Source organism: Lissotriton vulgaris, chromosome 7, assembly GCF_964263255.1.
Source record: "Lissotriton vulgaris chromosome 7, aLisVul1.2, whole genome shotgun sequence".
Classification (NCBI taxonomy): Eukaryota; Metazoa; Chordata; class Amphibia; order Caudata; family Salamandridae; genus Lissotriton; species Lissotriton vulgaris.
Window position 1 is genome coordinate 1,166,387,128 of NC_141695.1, and position 16,803 is coordinate 1,166,403,930.

Consider the following 16,803-nt stretch of genomic DNA (forward strand, 5'->3'; position numbering starts at 1 on the left):
AAGAGCTGCATTGCCTTGCTCTGCATCAAGGAGGCTTTCCATGGGAATTGCGGTGGGTGTTCTCACTGAGGTTCTGTATTTCGTGAGTTTGTTCGTGTTCGGCTGCCATTTTGTGACTTGCCTCCATTTTGTGTTGCCCTCACTCAGGCAGCACGGCCAGCCAGGTATTCTTTTTGTCGTTTTCCTGCATTCACACACTAAGTAACCTTTTCGCCTTTATTTACTGGTCTAGTGTCAGGGTCTGCCCGAGTACAACCATCCATGTCTCATTAACTGATCCCCGTCCAGACTATCTGTAGGTTCGCACCATTCTTTCCTGAGTCTATCTTATCTGCTGTCCTTCGCCATTCCCTCCATGAACTCTCCGTCTTAAACATACAAATGTGTTTCTTCACCTGCAAGTTGGATTGTGTGGGTTCATTTGCAAATAGTTTAAGGGGTTGGGTAACAAAGACAGCCAACAACCAAGCTTGTTTGAAGTTACGTAATACTTTGCTTTCCGAGCCCCTCGCATTTGTCTGCTTTGTATGTCTTGGGATTGTTCATTGTGTATCTCAAATGTATATAAACCCATGTGCCACAGAGTTCGAGAGCAGTCTCCTTTGAACATACTTTCTGTACTTCATGGACAACTGTGCTGGCTCCAGCTAATAAAATACGATCTTCTACGCCAACGGAGTGTCCGGTGTCTCTGTTCGACCAGGCAGGAGAACTCGAAGATTTAGGCGTACCCTGCGCCGCCGGGCCCTTAAGGCTCCGGATCTTCAATTGACGCCCAGCGTGGGGCGGCTTCAGTGGGAGCGGTTCAGCCTGAGGATTGTGAGGAGCCCACAAGAAATTCCGGAGGATGCGCACCACACGATTGGCCCCTGCATGTCATAAGTGGACCGAAGGTCTTTACAGCGCGGCTTCCCCCTTTTTGCTGGCGGCTGCTGATGACTGCTGCCCTGACTGCCGCCCTGCCTTGGTCCTTTCGGTGATGATTGCTATTGTGAGGCGGTAGACGGACCTGCGGTGGTGTTAGAAGACACTTAGTTAAGTATTTGGTGTGTCGCTTCCACAAATTTGTTTTGTTTTTGTTTTGGGTTTCTATTCGGCTTCTGCAGTGGCCAAAGCCAAGGGGTAAGTACGTTTGTGCAGTGTTATTGGCATTAACCCCTTGATGATTGAGAAGAGACCAGTGAAATAACGATGCTTGGTTTCAGTAAGTTTAAACGTTGGTGTTGTTGTTCTTGTGATAGGGATTCCCAACTGGAGGACTCTTGTCCGATCCCTCCGGTTGGAACTCCCACTTATGAGTTATATTCAAAACATGGTATCGGCCCCATTACCTTTAATGAGACATGGATCCGATATACTAAAAAGGATGGTGTTCTGCAGTGGCCACAAAATGGTAGCTTTGATACCGATATATTAGATAATTTAGAAACAAGTCTATTTAAGAGAAAAGCCCGGCCGGCAATGTTTGACTCTTTCCGCCTCTGGCGAAAAGAAGCCAAACAGAGAAATAAAGCAGGCAAAAAGAGATAGGAAAGTGCAAGGTATGACGATTGCACAGGCTGCCCAACAGTTTGCAAATAATGAGTCTGATTATGCAATGGAGATAACGGAAAGACAGCATCGTATGGCGACAGATAGGTGCTATCCGGCGTTGCCTATTTCCCCTCCAGAGAAGAGTAGGGATCCTGAGGAAGATCCTTTAATGGCCCGCTTATTGACGTTGCCTCCACCCTATGCACAAGGTGCTACTGCACCCCCGTTAGCACCTCCCGCTCAGCCAGTGGCCATTCAGTTGCCGATTGTCCAGCCACCTGCACAACCGATCATTGCTGCTTTGCCTGTTCCTATTCCCCCACATGTGCCCCTCCCTGTAATTCAGCCCCCACCTCCCTCGTTGTCAACTTCTTTGCCTCTGCAATCTACTACGCGTCCGCCGGTGTCACCTTCCACTTCCCTTATGTCACCTGTTCTTTTAAGTGATACCCCGACCACGCACAAGCGACTGGTAGACGCAGTCTCAGGATTCTTTTCTCCTTTACTTGGATCGTTAAATATGTCTCCGGCTCTTTCTCCACGGCAATCCCGTTGGCAAATTCCGCTTTCAGACGAGAAAACGGTGTTGGGTTCTCTCGCTCGCAGGTGGATTAAGGAAGGTCCAATATATAGTGCACAAGACATTATGAGTTCTTTCTGCCAATGGGCCGAGCCCACCCAGAGATATGTTTTCGATGTTATTTGTGACACTCTGGTTAAGGGATGGGAGGATATGGAGTTGGATACAGTTTCCCCGGATTTGTTGAGAGACCAGGCTGATTTTGACAAGGGTCTTATAGTGGGTCCAAAAGTCGGGGAGGATATAAATGCGCTTGTTGCTTTTAGAACAATATTCTCTTCCTTGACTCTTCCAAAATGTTATCCTATTGTCGGCCAGGAATTAAAGCACTATCCGATGCGTGAAGTTCCTCCAGTATGGAGAGACGCAGTGGGTGGCGCCCATCCCGTACCAGGCCACTTTCAGCGTGTATGGGTTCATGTCCCCTGGAAAAGGTCTGAAGTTTTGGCTCTTAAACAGACTCTGCCCGACCCTCGTAAAAACCCTGCTGGTTACTATAAAGAATTGTCCCAGATGGTTGAGGCTTGTATTATGAACTTAGCCGATATCGATATGTTATTTGGGAATGTAGTCCCGCAATCTTTATGGGCTCGGGTTCGTAGAGAGGACCATGCAGTAGAATTAGGTGGTGATTGGGCTGCTATACGCGCCACAGACGCAACGCAAGTGGGTGGTGCGAAGCCCGATGTTCTGATTATGGAACTCCCTGGTAGAATTATTACTCTAATGAAGACAATGATGCCCGCAGTACGAGTAAATTGGGATAAGCTGGCTGCATGTAAACAAAAGATAGATGAGAGTGTCTCCGATTTCTTTACTTGTTTTGAGGAGACATTTATTGATCACAGCGGGCAGGACATGACTACTGAGGGTGGCCAACGTTTATTTGTGGACAAGTTTGTATTTAACTTACTTCCCAAGTTATCCAACAAATTGAAAAGTTCAGAGAGTTCATGGGCTGTTTCCTCTCCTGCCCAGATATTAGCCACTTCACAATATTATGAGAATAGGGATAAGGAGGAGAAAGATAAGCAAGAGAAGACGAATAGAGATCTGAAAACTAAGGTCCTTTTACAACAGGCTTATCCTCCACGTTTTGCTCAGCGTCAGTTCCCCCAGCCTCCGCAATTTCAAAAGGTATTTAAAAAACCTGAGCCTTTTGTTCCACGACCTTTGTTGGGTCCTAACCAGTGTGCTTATTGTAAAGAGGATGGCCATTTTAAGAATAGTTGCCCAGTTCTGTTACAGTGTAGTAATGGGATGTCTGTTCCACGTGGTCGCAGTGGTTTTCTGTCACCATCCAAGGGTAGAGGAAGAGGTGTGTTCCCTCAAGAACAGCGTCTTTCCCTCATCTGAATGCTACAAATTATTTCGATCAACAGAAAGCTCAGTCTGCACAATACTACACTGACGATTGTTATGTGGACAATGGGAACGAAGGTTTCCACACTGAATAGGACAGCCATGGACAAAGTGAGGGCGTTGTATCGATTCCAGTAGACCAGAATGGGCTTTATGTTATTGTCCACACTATGGGTGTATCAGAACCATTTCTTTTGGATACTGGTGCGACGAGAAGTTCTATCATTCATTCTAAACTCCCTGGGGCACCTTTGTCTGGCTCAATGAATACATCTGTAGGATTTTCTGGCGCCCCTGTCTGTAATTCGGTCTCTTGCCCACTGCCTATCACAATTGGTCCTTATAACTTGGAGGCTCCACTTATTTTGACAGCTAGTTGTGGTGAGAACTTATTGGGTTTGGATTTATTGAAAAGGTTGTATGCAACATTACATTGTTCTCCTTCTGGTGTGCATCTCACACTAGGGAGGAAATTGACTTCTTCAATGTACTTGTCCCAAGACCAATTTTCACCTGAGTTGCTTTCTCTCCCTGAAAAGCTCTGGGCTACAGGCCCAAATGATGTGGGCCGTCTTGAAATTCCACCTTATGTTGTTACACTTAAGCCCAATGTCAAATTGCCACGTATTCCTCAATACAAAATATCTAGTGATGGAGAGAGAGCGCTGTTGGCTATTATTCATGATTTGGTTCAGAAGGATGCGGTTGAGGAAACGAGAAGAATTGTGTGCAGTAGTCCTGTGTTGCCGATTCTTAAAAGAACAGATCCTTCCCAGCCCCCTGTTTATAGATTTGTGATTGATATACGAGAAGTAAACAAAATTGTTGTCCCACAGTTTCCTGTCATCCCAGACATCACAACCCTGCTGACGATGATACCTGCTTCGGCAGCTTGGTTCTCTGTGATTGATTTGAAGAATGCTTTCTTCAGCATTCCCATCGCTGAGGAGAGTAGGGATATTTTTGGTTTCTCTTTAGGAGGTCGAAGTTTCCGATTTAAAAGAGCACTACAAGGTTATTGTGAGAGTCCCTCTATTTCTAGTCCGGCTCTTAAATCCCACTTGATACTTTCCCTTTGTCTTCAGGTGCTACCCTTATTCAATATGTAGACGATTTGTTGGTGGCTGCTGATTCAGAGGATGTTTGTAGGGACGTGACTGTTGCACTGCTGCACCATTTGTCTGATCTCAATCATAAGGTGTCACCCTCCCAGTTGCAGTTTGCCCGCCAAGAGTTTACCTACTTAGGTCATCTTTTGTCGAAGGAGGGAAGGCGATTGACCCCAGAACGTATTCAAGCTATTGCGCAAGTGCCTGTGCCGACCACACAGAGAGAAGTGCGTGCCTTCTTGGGCATTACCTCTTATTGCAGACAGTGGATACCCAATTTCTCCTTATTAGCTAAACCTTTGTTAGCACTTACATTGAAGGATACCCCTCATCCGCTTCCTTGGACTGAGGAGTGCCAGAAGAGTTTCTCTGACTTACGTACTGCTCTGTGTTCTGCTCCTGTGTTGGGTACCCCAGATTATAGTAAGCCTTTTAGGCTCTATGTCCATGAGAGAGAGGGTTGTGCATTGTCAGTCTTGACCCAACAGTTTGGAGGTAAACAGAGGCCATGTGCCTATTTCTTAGCCACATTGGACCCAGTAGCTAAAGCATTGCCTAGCTGCCTCAGAGCTACAGCAGCAGCAGCAATCTCTATTCGCCAATCTGCTGGAGTAGTATTGGATAACACACTTACTGTTATGGTACCACATGCAGTGGACACTTTGTTAAACAGAACTAAAACACAACACCTCGCGAGTGCTCGTTTATCTGGATATGAGCTAACGCTCTTGGCGAGTCATGTACATATTAAACGATGTAACACTTTAAATCCAGCTACATTGTTACCACCCCCAGATGAAAAACATGCTCAGGAGCAGCATGATTGTTTTCTACGCACACAGGAGGAAACGAAAGGCAGGATTGACCTGAAGGATACTCCACTCAAGGACCCAGATGGGATCCTATGGGTAGATGGTTCCTGTTTCAAACTCCCTAATGGAGAAACAACTTCAGCTTATGCTGTTACTACCCTGCATACGATTGCGGAAGCAGCACGGATTAGACACAATTCAGCCCAGGCAGCTGAGTTAATAGCCTTGACCAGAGCGTGTGTTGTCAAGAGGGAAAAGAGTGAATGTCTATACAGATAGCCAAGTCAAAAAAGAGAAAGAGAGTACCCTTCCAGTCAACACCCACAGGAACAGGGTAATAAATGCAAAAAAAGGAATTGAATGTTCCCTGGGTTCTTGATTTCAATGGGGAACTAAGTCATTCACTCATCACAACCAGTTTTCATTCAGCCTGTTCACCAATAATATGCTCTAGTAGAACCACAAAGACATTAACTATTTCATGTACAAAAACATCAGAATTTTTATTATAAAATCAGATTTTGTTAAAAAAAGTATTTGATACATTATAAAACATGAATTCATCACAATTGGTTAAAAACAATATCAGTCTACCCACTGGTACCTAGATTGCAGTGTTTTTTTTGGTCAGATCTATAGACCCAAAAATACAAAGGTCAACATACTTTCAAAGACATCAATTGCAATAGCACATAATTATAAAATGTACAGAATCAATACATCCCCTACGGGGTAGTCGACGCGTTTCGGTGGTTGTGGCAATGTGCCCCACCTTCCTCAGGACAATTCTGATGTACACATCTATCTGTAAACAGAAAATACCAATATAAGAATACATTCATAGTGTAATTAACAATTTTTTCTCTTTTTTATCCCTTCTTTATCGATTTTTTATGTGCTTGTACATCATTGTTTGTGGTTCCACTATGCACTTACAACCCTATGGTGACCTTTGGAGCCAGCCCCCCTTAATGATCAATATGGACTAGGGTATATTAGCTCAATTACTCATGCATCCATTCACTTCCCTCAACTAAGATGCCCCGCAATCAGTAAGATTGCATACCTTTAAAAATATCCCTTTCTGCTCAGGATATTTGATTGGAGTAGATCTTCTTAGGCGGCTAATTCTAGTCTCGCTCTATCAACAGAAAAAGGTTTTTTTTTAGAGTCATTAAACTATTTGTCTGATCTTAAGACATACTGTGTTCTTCCCACATCCTACCTTATGTGTTTAAGCAGGCACTTAATATTGCTCTCGATATATATTCTTTCTCGTTTCTCTGGTAGTTATGTTCAATTCTGCCCTGCGGGAAAGCAGGTAATAACATAGTAAGTTCTCCCTCCTTATTTAGTTTATAAGTTATTCTCACTGGGCCATCCTATTTTCTTACACACCTTACTTAGGGTAATCAGATGTTTACATCGGTGTAGGCTTCTATTCGGTTGTCTCAGTATTTTGGATATTGTTTAATCTGCAAGAGTTAGAATAGTTTCTTTTAGTTGCATGATACCATTATTTTTCAACCCCTTAATTACAAGACAACCTCGCTCACCTGTTTGTCTTGAGGTATTCCTGGTATGGTTGTTTCCAGTTTACCGTTTTTATATTTTAATTTTTTTTTACTGAATCCACCTATGAAGAAAGGGCATGAATGTACTTTAATCAATTCCCTTTCTAGGTTAGTAAAACTATTTTTTACTACTCCATATTAGTTATAGCGCTCACCTTATAGAGTTGGATATGCGTTCCTGATATGGTTAGACCCTCGTGGTACCCGTGGTGATATGGACTTCCTTCAATTGTCCTTCTTGGCACGGGGCTCTATGAGAGAGTATTATGATGTTACCCCCTTTGTATATTATAATATTATAAAACGTGTTACCCAATGTCTAACTCAGGGTAAAGCATTCTTTATAATTTCAACCCCACAGGAATTCTTCGCAGTATCTTTTTACAAAAAACCTAGAGGTATTAGTATTGCCATTATATGTGCAGTTCTAGTCGTGCACGCTGCGTGTCAAGCTTCGCTACTTGTTATTTTCCGACAAACAGTTCTCCCGCCAGGTGCTCACTGAAGCCATGATTTTACCACGCATTGGCCGTTTCTGTAATAGTTACATTTTCTTTGCGCAAACCATGCGGTTTTAGTCTACTATTCAAACGCTTACTTAACTAATATGGGTTTACTTCGTACTCCATTCGTTCGTTATTTTTAAAAGAGCACGCTGCATGTATGATCGCGTTAACCCATCATTACAAAACCTCTAGTTTGAAGCCTCAAATTATACATATATGCGTTGTTTAATGAATCTCACACTTTCAACTCACTACTTTTCACGTTCTCATTCCCTTTTCGGTTTAGGCATAAACTCTGCTGAATGATCTATATCGGCATTAAATATTTACATGCTCATTTTAAGCTTTAACTAACATTTGGCCCGCATGTTTGGTTTACTTTTTGCAAGTGCTCCCCACGTGTTTATCGACCTCTTACCGTATTGCCGGTTGTATGACTCCTCCACCGATGTATCCCAAAGATTCGATTACCGAAGAGACACGTCCTCCTACCCGGTCTCTTTTTAAAGTGAGTGCCCAATGTCTCACCTCCCTCATCTAGGTCACATGACCCCTCTCTTTGATAAACATAGAAGAGGTGTCTATGGGGGCTTGTCTATACTCCGTAGTAGGTGCCATCTTAGAGTGGCTTTTGGAGGATGTAATGGGGGTTGTATTTGGCCCATAAGAGCATATTTCTTGCACTGATTCTTAGAGAAACTTTCTTAGTTGTATTTATTTATAAACAGAATATTTAATACTATTATAACCACGTGTGCATGGTGTTAAATATGCACAGTTCTATCGATACAGCCTTTCCCATACAGATAGCCAATACGCCTTTGGCGTGGCACGCAGTTTTGGTCGCTTGTGGAAGGAGAGAGGATTTTTTACATCTCATGGAACAAAATACAGCATGGTCAATTGGTGACTGACCTTCTTGAGTCGCTTGCTTTGCCTACACAGATAGCAATCATAAAGTGTAGCGCACACAAGAAGGTCACGGATGATGTTGGTTGTGGGAATGCTTTTACGGATGAGGTAGCAAAAACTACAGCTAGAGATGCCACAAGTCGCATGTATGTTGCGGGCCCTGCAAATTGGGTCAGAGAAGCTGGAATGTGTGAGGACACAATAGAGAGTGTAAGATCAATTCAAGGAGAGGCTACAGAGAAATAATTGAGTAAGTGGAAAGAAGGCACAGGAATGTTAGATGCAATGGGATGTTGAACGGAGTTGTCAGAGCACCAGCGTTGGCTGTTGCCAGACGCCTATGTGTTGCCTGTAGTTACTGTGGCACGTGGTCCAGCCCACATCAGTGCAAAGGGTATATGCAAGGTGTTGGCTCCAGTATGGCCGAATGAAGGTATTCCGAAGTGTGCGGAAAATGTGGTGAAACACTGCATTATTTATCTAATGCATAACCTAGGAAAGGGAACCCCAACTCCAGCAGGTCATTTTGCTCCCCCGACATACCCTTTTGAAGTCTTGCAAATTGACTATATTCACATGGATATGTGCAACAACCTCAAGTATGTCCTAGTGGTGGTATGTGCTATCTCCCGATGGATAGAGGCCTATCCTTTGAAGGATAATACTGCTTTATCAACTGCTAAAATTTTGCTTAAAGAGTTCTTCCCTAGATTCGGTTTGCCGCGAATTGTCTGGAGTGACAATGGAAGTGAATTCGTGGGCCAAATTATGCAAAAAGTGTGTGCTGGTCTTGGTATTAGACAGAAATTCCATGCGGCAAACCATCCCCAATCAGCGGGTTTGGTAGAGTGCTATAATGGCACTCTCAAGCTCAAATTAGCAAAGATTCAGGCCAGCACAGGTCTTGCCTGGCCTGACTCTTAACCTTTAGCTCTCTTGTCTGCCAGGACCACTGTACATTCTCGAGTGGGACTTAGCCCCTACGAGGTGGTTTTCGGACGCCCAGCAAATATCTGGGGAGTCCCTCGTCCAAAAAAGTATTCAGACATACCATACCCAATGTTGATTGATTACTTACATGATGTGACTACTAAATTGAGTGTTCTTCGTCAACAGGTTCAAAGTGCTTTGCCAGAAGCCTCCACAGACCCAGGTCACTCAATCAAACTTGGGGATTGGGTCTGTGTGAAGAACTTTCAGAGAACCAAAAACCTGGAGCCCCGTTGGACAGCCCCTCGCCTAGTACTCCTCGTCACACGTACGGCGGTGAAAAACCAGGGGAAGAAAAACTGGGTTCACGGCGTGCACTGCAAAAAGGTACCCTTGCCCTTGCCCTTCGACCAGTGGATCTGCAGGGGCATAGGTGAGTCTGAAAGAGAGAAGATTCCCCGTTTCGTACCTTTTAGTAGCGCCCGGTTGGATGGAACTCAGTCCGAGAAAAAAGATGATGATATTCTTCAAGAAGCTATACCACCACATCTTCGAATAGACACCACGAATCCAGAAAGATTGTTTCAAGATCAGACTATATCGAATAAGAGACGCTACAACCTCAGGCCTAGAACTCTCAAAGACATTTGAATTTTTTTTGTATTCCTTTTTGTTGCAATTTTTTACGAGATTATTGATGTGCCATCTGTCCCCGTTGCAGGGTCACGGTAGGAGTCTTAGACTGTACCCTGTTTTGGTGGCTAGGACCCCCAGGATTTGCAGTGTCATAAAAGCAAATAAATACAGCTAAGTGATTGAGGAAGATTGCCGTGAGCAACAACATTTTTTAGAAAAGATAGGTGGTACATCAAGTTCGAAAAATAAGAAGACAGAGATGAAGCAGAAATACTGTAAATTATTGCGTAGTCGATTTGGCGTTACTTTGTGTATTTCGATGTTTTATGCATTTTATTAGCATCTGCGGGTTGGATTGTCCATCTTCTACAGCCAAAACCCCTTTCTGATTCTACTTCTTTGCCTTCTCACCTCTTTGTTTCTCAACATCAGACACATGCCCTTCCCCCGCATGAGCAGATAGGAAGGATTGAATACCTGAATAACTCGTTCATTCAACTCTTACATCAACACCAATTAGCTGTCAACATAACTGATTGTTGGGTATGTGGACTCATGCCTCATAGCACGCATAAAGGAATGCCCTACCTAGTCCTTCTCTTCTCCTATGAAGGATCGGCCTGGGCATACTTGGCTATGTTCTCGGCCGCATACCATAATCGACTAAGATACCCCATTGGCTCGTTCGGGAGCGGAATGGATTTAAGCCATAGTACCTTGATAAAGGGAATAGTATCGATGGCTAAGATTGTAGATAAGAATAAGATACCAATCGATGGGAAACAAGCATTTGAAGGTTGGAATGTGACTCACTATATCACTAGCCTTAGTGATAAAACAAAGCAGGGAAAGAATGATATACAACAGAATTGTTCCCATACGTATGTTTTCACATCCCAGAATTCCCCTCCATTGGTTCCATCTCAGGGTACATACTTTGTCTGTGAGGACAGACATGGCTCCCGTCTGACTTCTCAGGAACATGCTATATAGCCTTTTTGCTTCTCCCTACATACACTGCCCATTCAGGTCATCACAGAAGCAGATATGTGGAGAAGTGTGGCTCAGGGGTTAGAGGCGGCAGACCCGGAAGCTGAGATCGGCCCTGGACCAGGGTTCAATTCCCCGCCTCGGCGGGTCTTGGGCCAAAAATTCCACGGACTCGATAATTCTCGCTCCGGTGCCTTCTCGACTCACGGGTTCACACTCTGCGACTCTGGGCAATAGCTTGCTTAATCTCCACAACGGCCCCTCGCGGCGGGATGCCTGGCTTCCACCTTGTGGATACCCTGCCGGGGTTATCTCACAGGGGAATACCAGGACGGGTTCCCTAAGCAAGCGCCAGGAAACCCACTGCGGGTAGCTGTGCGCTATATAAGCTCAAATACATTTACATTTATGGTAGAGGGATAATTGACGCCAAAGGGACAAGAAGGAGGTGATTTCTTTAAAGGATTTCTCCCTTTCTGGGGTCCAATGGTCAACAGTAGGCATATCAGGCAGCTGACCCGCGTGGTCGAGACCACCATTGATGTTACTATAGGTGCCTTAAGTAACATTACAGCAGAACTTCAGGCTGATCGTCTCATGACATTGCAGAACAGGATTGCATTAAATGTTATCCTAGCAGACCGAGGAGGGGTCTGTAGATTGATTGGATCTAGCTGCTGCATTTACGTTCCTGATGACGCCCCAACAATATACCAGGCCATCTCCAAATTGCATACCATCTCCGAGTCGATTCATCAGGACGAAGGAGACTGGTCTTTGGTAGGATGGTTCTGGGGATTATTGTCTGTTTGGGGATGGAAGATACTAATTTTCATAGGAGCGATATTAGCCATCATATTTTCTTGTTGCCTGTGTATACAGTGTGGTCCCGCCATTTGTGGTCTACTTGCCACTATGTGTGTCCCAACACCTGTGTCCAAGAAGGCAGAGAATATTAGGATGATTGTACAGCAACAGTTTGATGACCTTATGGCCATTGAGGTCGACACCGACTCAGACTAACATGAGTTGGTGCTTTTGCCTGAGTAATGGCAAAAGGAGGAGCTGAGGTTCTGTATTTCGTGACTTTGTTCGTGTTCGGCTACCATTTTGTGACTTGCCTCCATTTTGTGTTGCCCTCACTCAGGCAGCACGGCCAGCCAGGTATTCTTTTTGTCGTTTTCCTGCATTCACACACTAAGTAACCTTTTCGCCTCTATTTACTGGTCTAGTGTCAGGGTCTGCCCGAGTACAACAATCCATGTCTCATTCGCTAATACCCGTCCAGACTATCTGTAGGTTCGCACCATTCTTTACTGAGGCTATCTTATCTGCTGTCCTTCGCCATTCCCTCCATGAACTCTCTGATTCCACAACTGTCCTTCTTAAACATACAAATGTGTTTCTTCACCTGCAAGTTGGATTGTGTGGGTTCATTTGCAAATAGCTTAAGGGGTTGGGTAACAAACACAGCCGACAACCAAGCTTGTTTGAAGTTACGTAATACTTTGCTTTCCGAGCCCCTCGCATTTGTCTGATTTGTATGTCTTGGGATTGTTCATTGTGTATCTCAAATGTATATAAACCTGTGTGCCACGGAGTTCGAGAGCAGTCTCCTTTGAACATACTTTCTGTACTTCATGGACAACTGTGCTGGCTGCAGCTAATAAAATACGACCTTCTACACCAACCGAGTGTCCGGTGTCTCTGTTCGACCAGGCAGGAGAACTCGAAGATTTAGGCATACCCTTCGCCGCCGGGCCCTTAAGGCTCTGGTTCTTCACCACTCAACACCCATGGATTGTGACGCTGCCCCAGATTTACAAAATCATGTAAACCTGGGGCAGTGCCAAAACCTTATGTCTCCCAAGAGCAGGCGTAAAAACAAAAATGTTCTTATTTCTCTTCGTTTTTCCTCTTTCTATGTATGCTGCATTCTGCAGCACACATGGAACGAGGAAAACGCCTCTCTGGAATGTTTTTGTGCAGGAAGGTGCTTTTTCGTGCACAAAAAAATTTCTGCAAACAACACAGATACCCTTGAACCATGGTGCAAGGATTCTTGAGTTGTCGCTAGGCACCAAATTGTGCGCCCGCGCTGGCTGAAAGTACGGGAATACACTGTATCTCGTAAATACGGTGCACTCCTGCCCTTCAAATTTGCTTTTGACATTGCAGCAAAAAGACTTGCGGTGTTGCCCTACACCAATTTTTTTAAATAAATTAGGCCCTCTGTTTTTAGTGTGTATGATTTATTGCAGTATCCTTTGTGCGTGTTCCACAACGCCTTACGGCCTATATGGAACGGGTGAACGGTCAGCATTTTGATGTATCAGCTGCAGCGATAATGTTGTTTCTGAAAATGAAATGGCTGGATATGCTAAAAAGTGGTAAGTGGATTTAATCTATTGAGCATGACGTTCTCAATCTTTAATTTTACAGAAACTGTTCTGCATTTTATTTAAAAAAACAACCATTCCTGAACCTTAAATGCCAACCTTGAGGTGCCTCTGGGTGAAGGGGAAAGGAAGGGATCTTCTGTACTGTGAAACCAAGGGAGAGGCAGATAGTGAAAGAGGAAACAAGCGTTCTTGTCAGGGTGTTTGCTACCTGAAAGAAATAGAAATGTGTGCAATTTGTTAATAACTAAATCTAAAGGCTGCGAAGCCCATATATGGCTTTAACTGATGGAGCATTTGAGGCCCGTGATGACAAAGATGTATGCTTTTTGAGAGGTAAGTTAAGAAAGGTACCAGTTGTGGAATATGTACTTTTAATGGAAAATTCAGGGTTGTGGCACTCTTATTGTCGACGCTCAGAACATATTTTTGATATCAAGGATAGCAAATGTTCCTGTTTATTTTGCCCACTGGACAAGTAGGTCCAACGCCCTGTAACACAAGGGGGATTTGACTTCCTTTTGACCTCCAGTTTACAGCAACTCAGCACGATCTGCAAAAGAGTATTGTTCTGCCACTGAAGTAAGGTTTGTATCTCTATGTGTAAATTGTTTAAACCTGTATATATACTGACAGCGGTTCCAGTAAAAAAACCTCGATACATATTTTCAAAATCCAAAAAATTGAACCTATTTGCAATGCGTCCAGAATGCTCTCTAGTTAAATGCAATACGTGCATAAGTAGCAACGTTAGATAGGTGATTGCTTTCAAAATAAAGGGTACACAAATAAAATTGCAACTCAGAATAAAAACATTTTTCAAAACTATTGTGCAGCTTTAAATGCCATTTCTCCAAGGCATAATTTAGTAAAACGTGTTTGATGTATGCCACAAACTAGTGTAAAAAAAAAAAACGTTATGGGCAACATGAAAATACATTTGGGGCCCAATTCCTAAAGAATGTCACAAAAGTCCACCCACATATATATGTGCTTGAATTGGTGCAGGCTTACAAATATGAGGAATTCACAAAAGTTAAAGTAGGCCTGGAAACCATACTCCTTGCAAACTATCATGAATTCAGTTTTCACATGAGCAACACATGTATATTTGCTCATGTGAAAATCTGCTTAGCAGTTATAAATTCACATTTCCTGTACTTTTTTTCCCCATCCTCGAAAAAGTTTTACTCGTTTGAGCTATTCCCACTGTAGGAAAAGATTGGGAAGGAGTTGGTGATCATCCTTAACTCGTTAACCGTGGGGGCAATTCCGCTGCGGTGCGGCCGTTTAGCGGAGTGGGCGGGGCCACGTCGGCCAACGGATGTGTGCAGCACTACGGAGGTAGCAATCTCAACGGCCGTTGGCCGGCGAACGCACGCAACGGGTTAAACATATTTGTTTGTTGATGTGCATAAACCTACAGGGCATTCCGAACCTGGAACCTACTGATTCACATCTACCTCCATCCCTTTATGTAGATTTGCAGAACTGTGCAAAATCACAGCCTTGCAAGAATGCACAACCTTATTTAATGTGGGTTCTAGTCCTGCCATAAGCAGATAGGCTATTTAAAGATCCTTGATATAATGGAAACGCTGCCATCATTTGTGGCCTCACTGTAGAGCACCAAAGTGGATTTTGTTTTTTACAGAACAAGTAGATTTCTGATAGAGCCCCACCCCTGGGCAGCCGCGGTCGGTAGTAGGAGTTCCTGCAGGGCGGTGACGTGGGGAGGGGAGGGTAAGTAAGTAAGTAAATCTTTATTCGGTTTTCAAATTACATAAAAAACCATAAAAGAGTTTCCACAATACATTTCATATAAGTATCAAACTAACCATTATTCCTCAGATGGAACATTTAAAATTCATTTTCTCAAAATTAGGACAGAATTAATATATTTCCATTTAAAAAGGGTACCCTTATTCTTTTTCCTCAGGTAGTCAAACATGACCAAATCAAAGATTTACTCTATGTTTAAAAATACATTTTAAAAACGTGCTCACAGTTTTAAGGTCAATTCAGAGCTCAAAAATTGCAACCACAACATGGCAGGACGACATCTTCTAAGGCCTAAAGTTCTCAGTAGGGGAATTAATCATAGCTTACGGTGTACAGTATAATATTTGCAGAACATTACAGTGTGGATCGTTGATTGTTCAGACGTTTCGTCACAGGGGCACACCGTTAAGCATTCGTCTCAACTATTTCTGTTAGGAAAAGCTACAACCCTATGAAAGATGTTCAGCCTAAATCTTGCCAGTAAAAACCGCTCAAATTGTGACTCGGCATATGTCAAATATGGTTCTATTTCTACAGTAGTCATGACTGTCAAGGAATGTTGGACTGAGGGCTTCTTTACCTCTGCACTGATACGTAATTCTTCTATATGGCTCAAAGCCCTTATTTTTAGATCTTTCTTCGGGATTTCAACAATTGTTTCAGGGTTAGAATAATATTCAGCCATCCACAGATCAGTAGGAAGATTTTTTACATATCTCAGCCATTCTATTTTTTCCGCATAGTCCAATAACATACAATCTGACACAATGGAGTGGGCAGGGCCACGTCGACCAACGGATGTGCGCAGCACTACGGAGGTAGCAATCGCAACGGCCGTTGGCCGACGAACGCATGCAACGGGTTAAACATATTTGTTTGTTGATGTGCATAGACTTACAGGGCATTCCGAACCTGGAACCTACTGATTCACACCTACCTCCATCCCTTTATGTAGATTTGCAGAACTGTGCAAAATCACAGCCTTGCAAGAATTTACAACCTTATTTAATTTGGGTTCTAGTCCTGCCATAAGCAGAAAGGCTATTTAAAGATCCTTGATATAATGGAAACGCTGCCATCATTTGTGGCCTCACTGTAGAGCACCAAAGTGGATTTTGTTTTTTACAGAACAAGTAGATTTCTGATAGAGCCCCACCCCTGGGCAGCCGCGGTCGGTAGTAGGAGTTCCTGCAGGACGGTGACGTGGGGAGGGGGGGGCAGGGTAGGGGGTAGTAATGTATGGATTACGGAGTTTAACAGGTAAGTAAACATATAAATAAATAAAATGAATTTCTTTGCGTGCACTGCATCACCAAATGCGATGCAGTGCGCGCAACAAGATTCGTTTTATTTATTTATGTTTACTTACCTGTTAAACTCTGTAATCCATACATTACTACCCCCACCCTGCCCCTCCCCCTCCCCACATCACCGCCCTGCAGGAACTCCTACTACCGACTGCGGCTGCCCCTGGGCAAATAGATATTTTATAACATCCCATACCCCTTTTAATCTTAAAGAAAGTTTTCACTAGAGGCATTCTGATTGTGTATTACTCATATCACAAAAATATATATATATTTTGAAAGCACATTTTGTCATCCTAACCAGTAAATCTTGTTGCTCGTATTGCGGCAGTCTATCTCAAACTGGGTGTGATACAATTTTAAAGTCATGA

At 43.5% G+C, this 16,803-nt stretch overlaps 1 protein-coding gene across 1 annotated transcript; it reads left to right on the forward strand.

Annotated features, from left to right (window-relative positions):
* Positions 1–1,543: 1,543 nt before the first annotated feature.
* LOC147703107 (uncharacterized) lies at positions 1,544–9,969 on the forward strand. Its single transcript, XM_086929470.1, has 2 exons — positions 1,544–1,870; positions 9,505–9,969. The coding sequence occupies exons 1-2, from the start codon at positions 1,544–1,546 to the stop codon at positions 9,967–9,969; spliced, it is 792 nt and encodes a 263-aa protein (XP_086785596.1).
* The last annotated feature ends 6,834 nt before the right edge of the window (positions 9,970–16,803 follow it).

What these genes read in the sequence shown, in the direction of transcription:
- LOC147703107 (XM_086929470.1), top strand. Translation starts at nt 1,544, where the DNA reads ATGACGATTGCACAGGCTGCCCAACAGTTTGCAAATAATGAGTCTGAT. An exon ending in CCCCACATGTGCCCCTCCCT is followed by an intron (nt 1,871 to 9,504) that starts GTAATTCAGCCC and finishes CTTCGTCAACAG; the next exon opens with GTTCAAAGTGCTTTGCCAGA.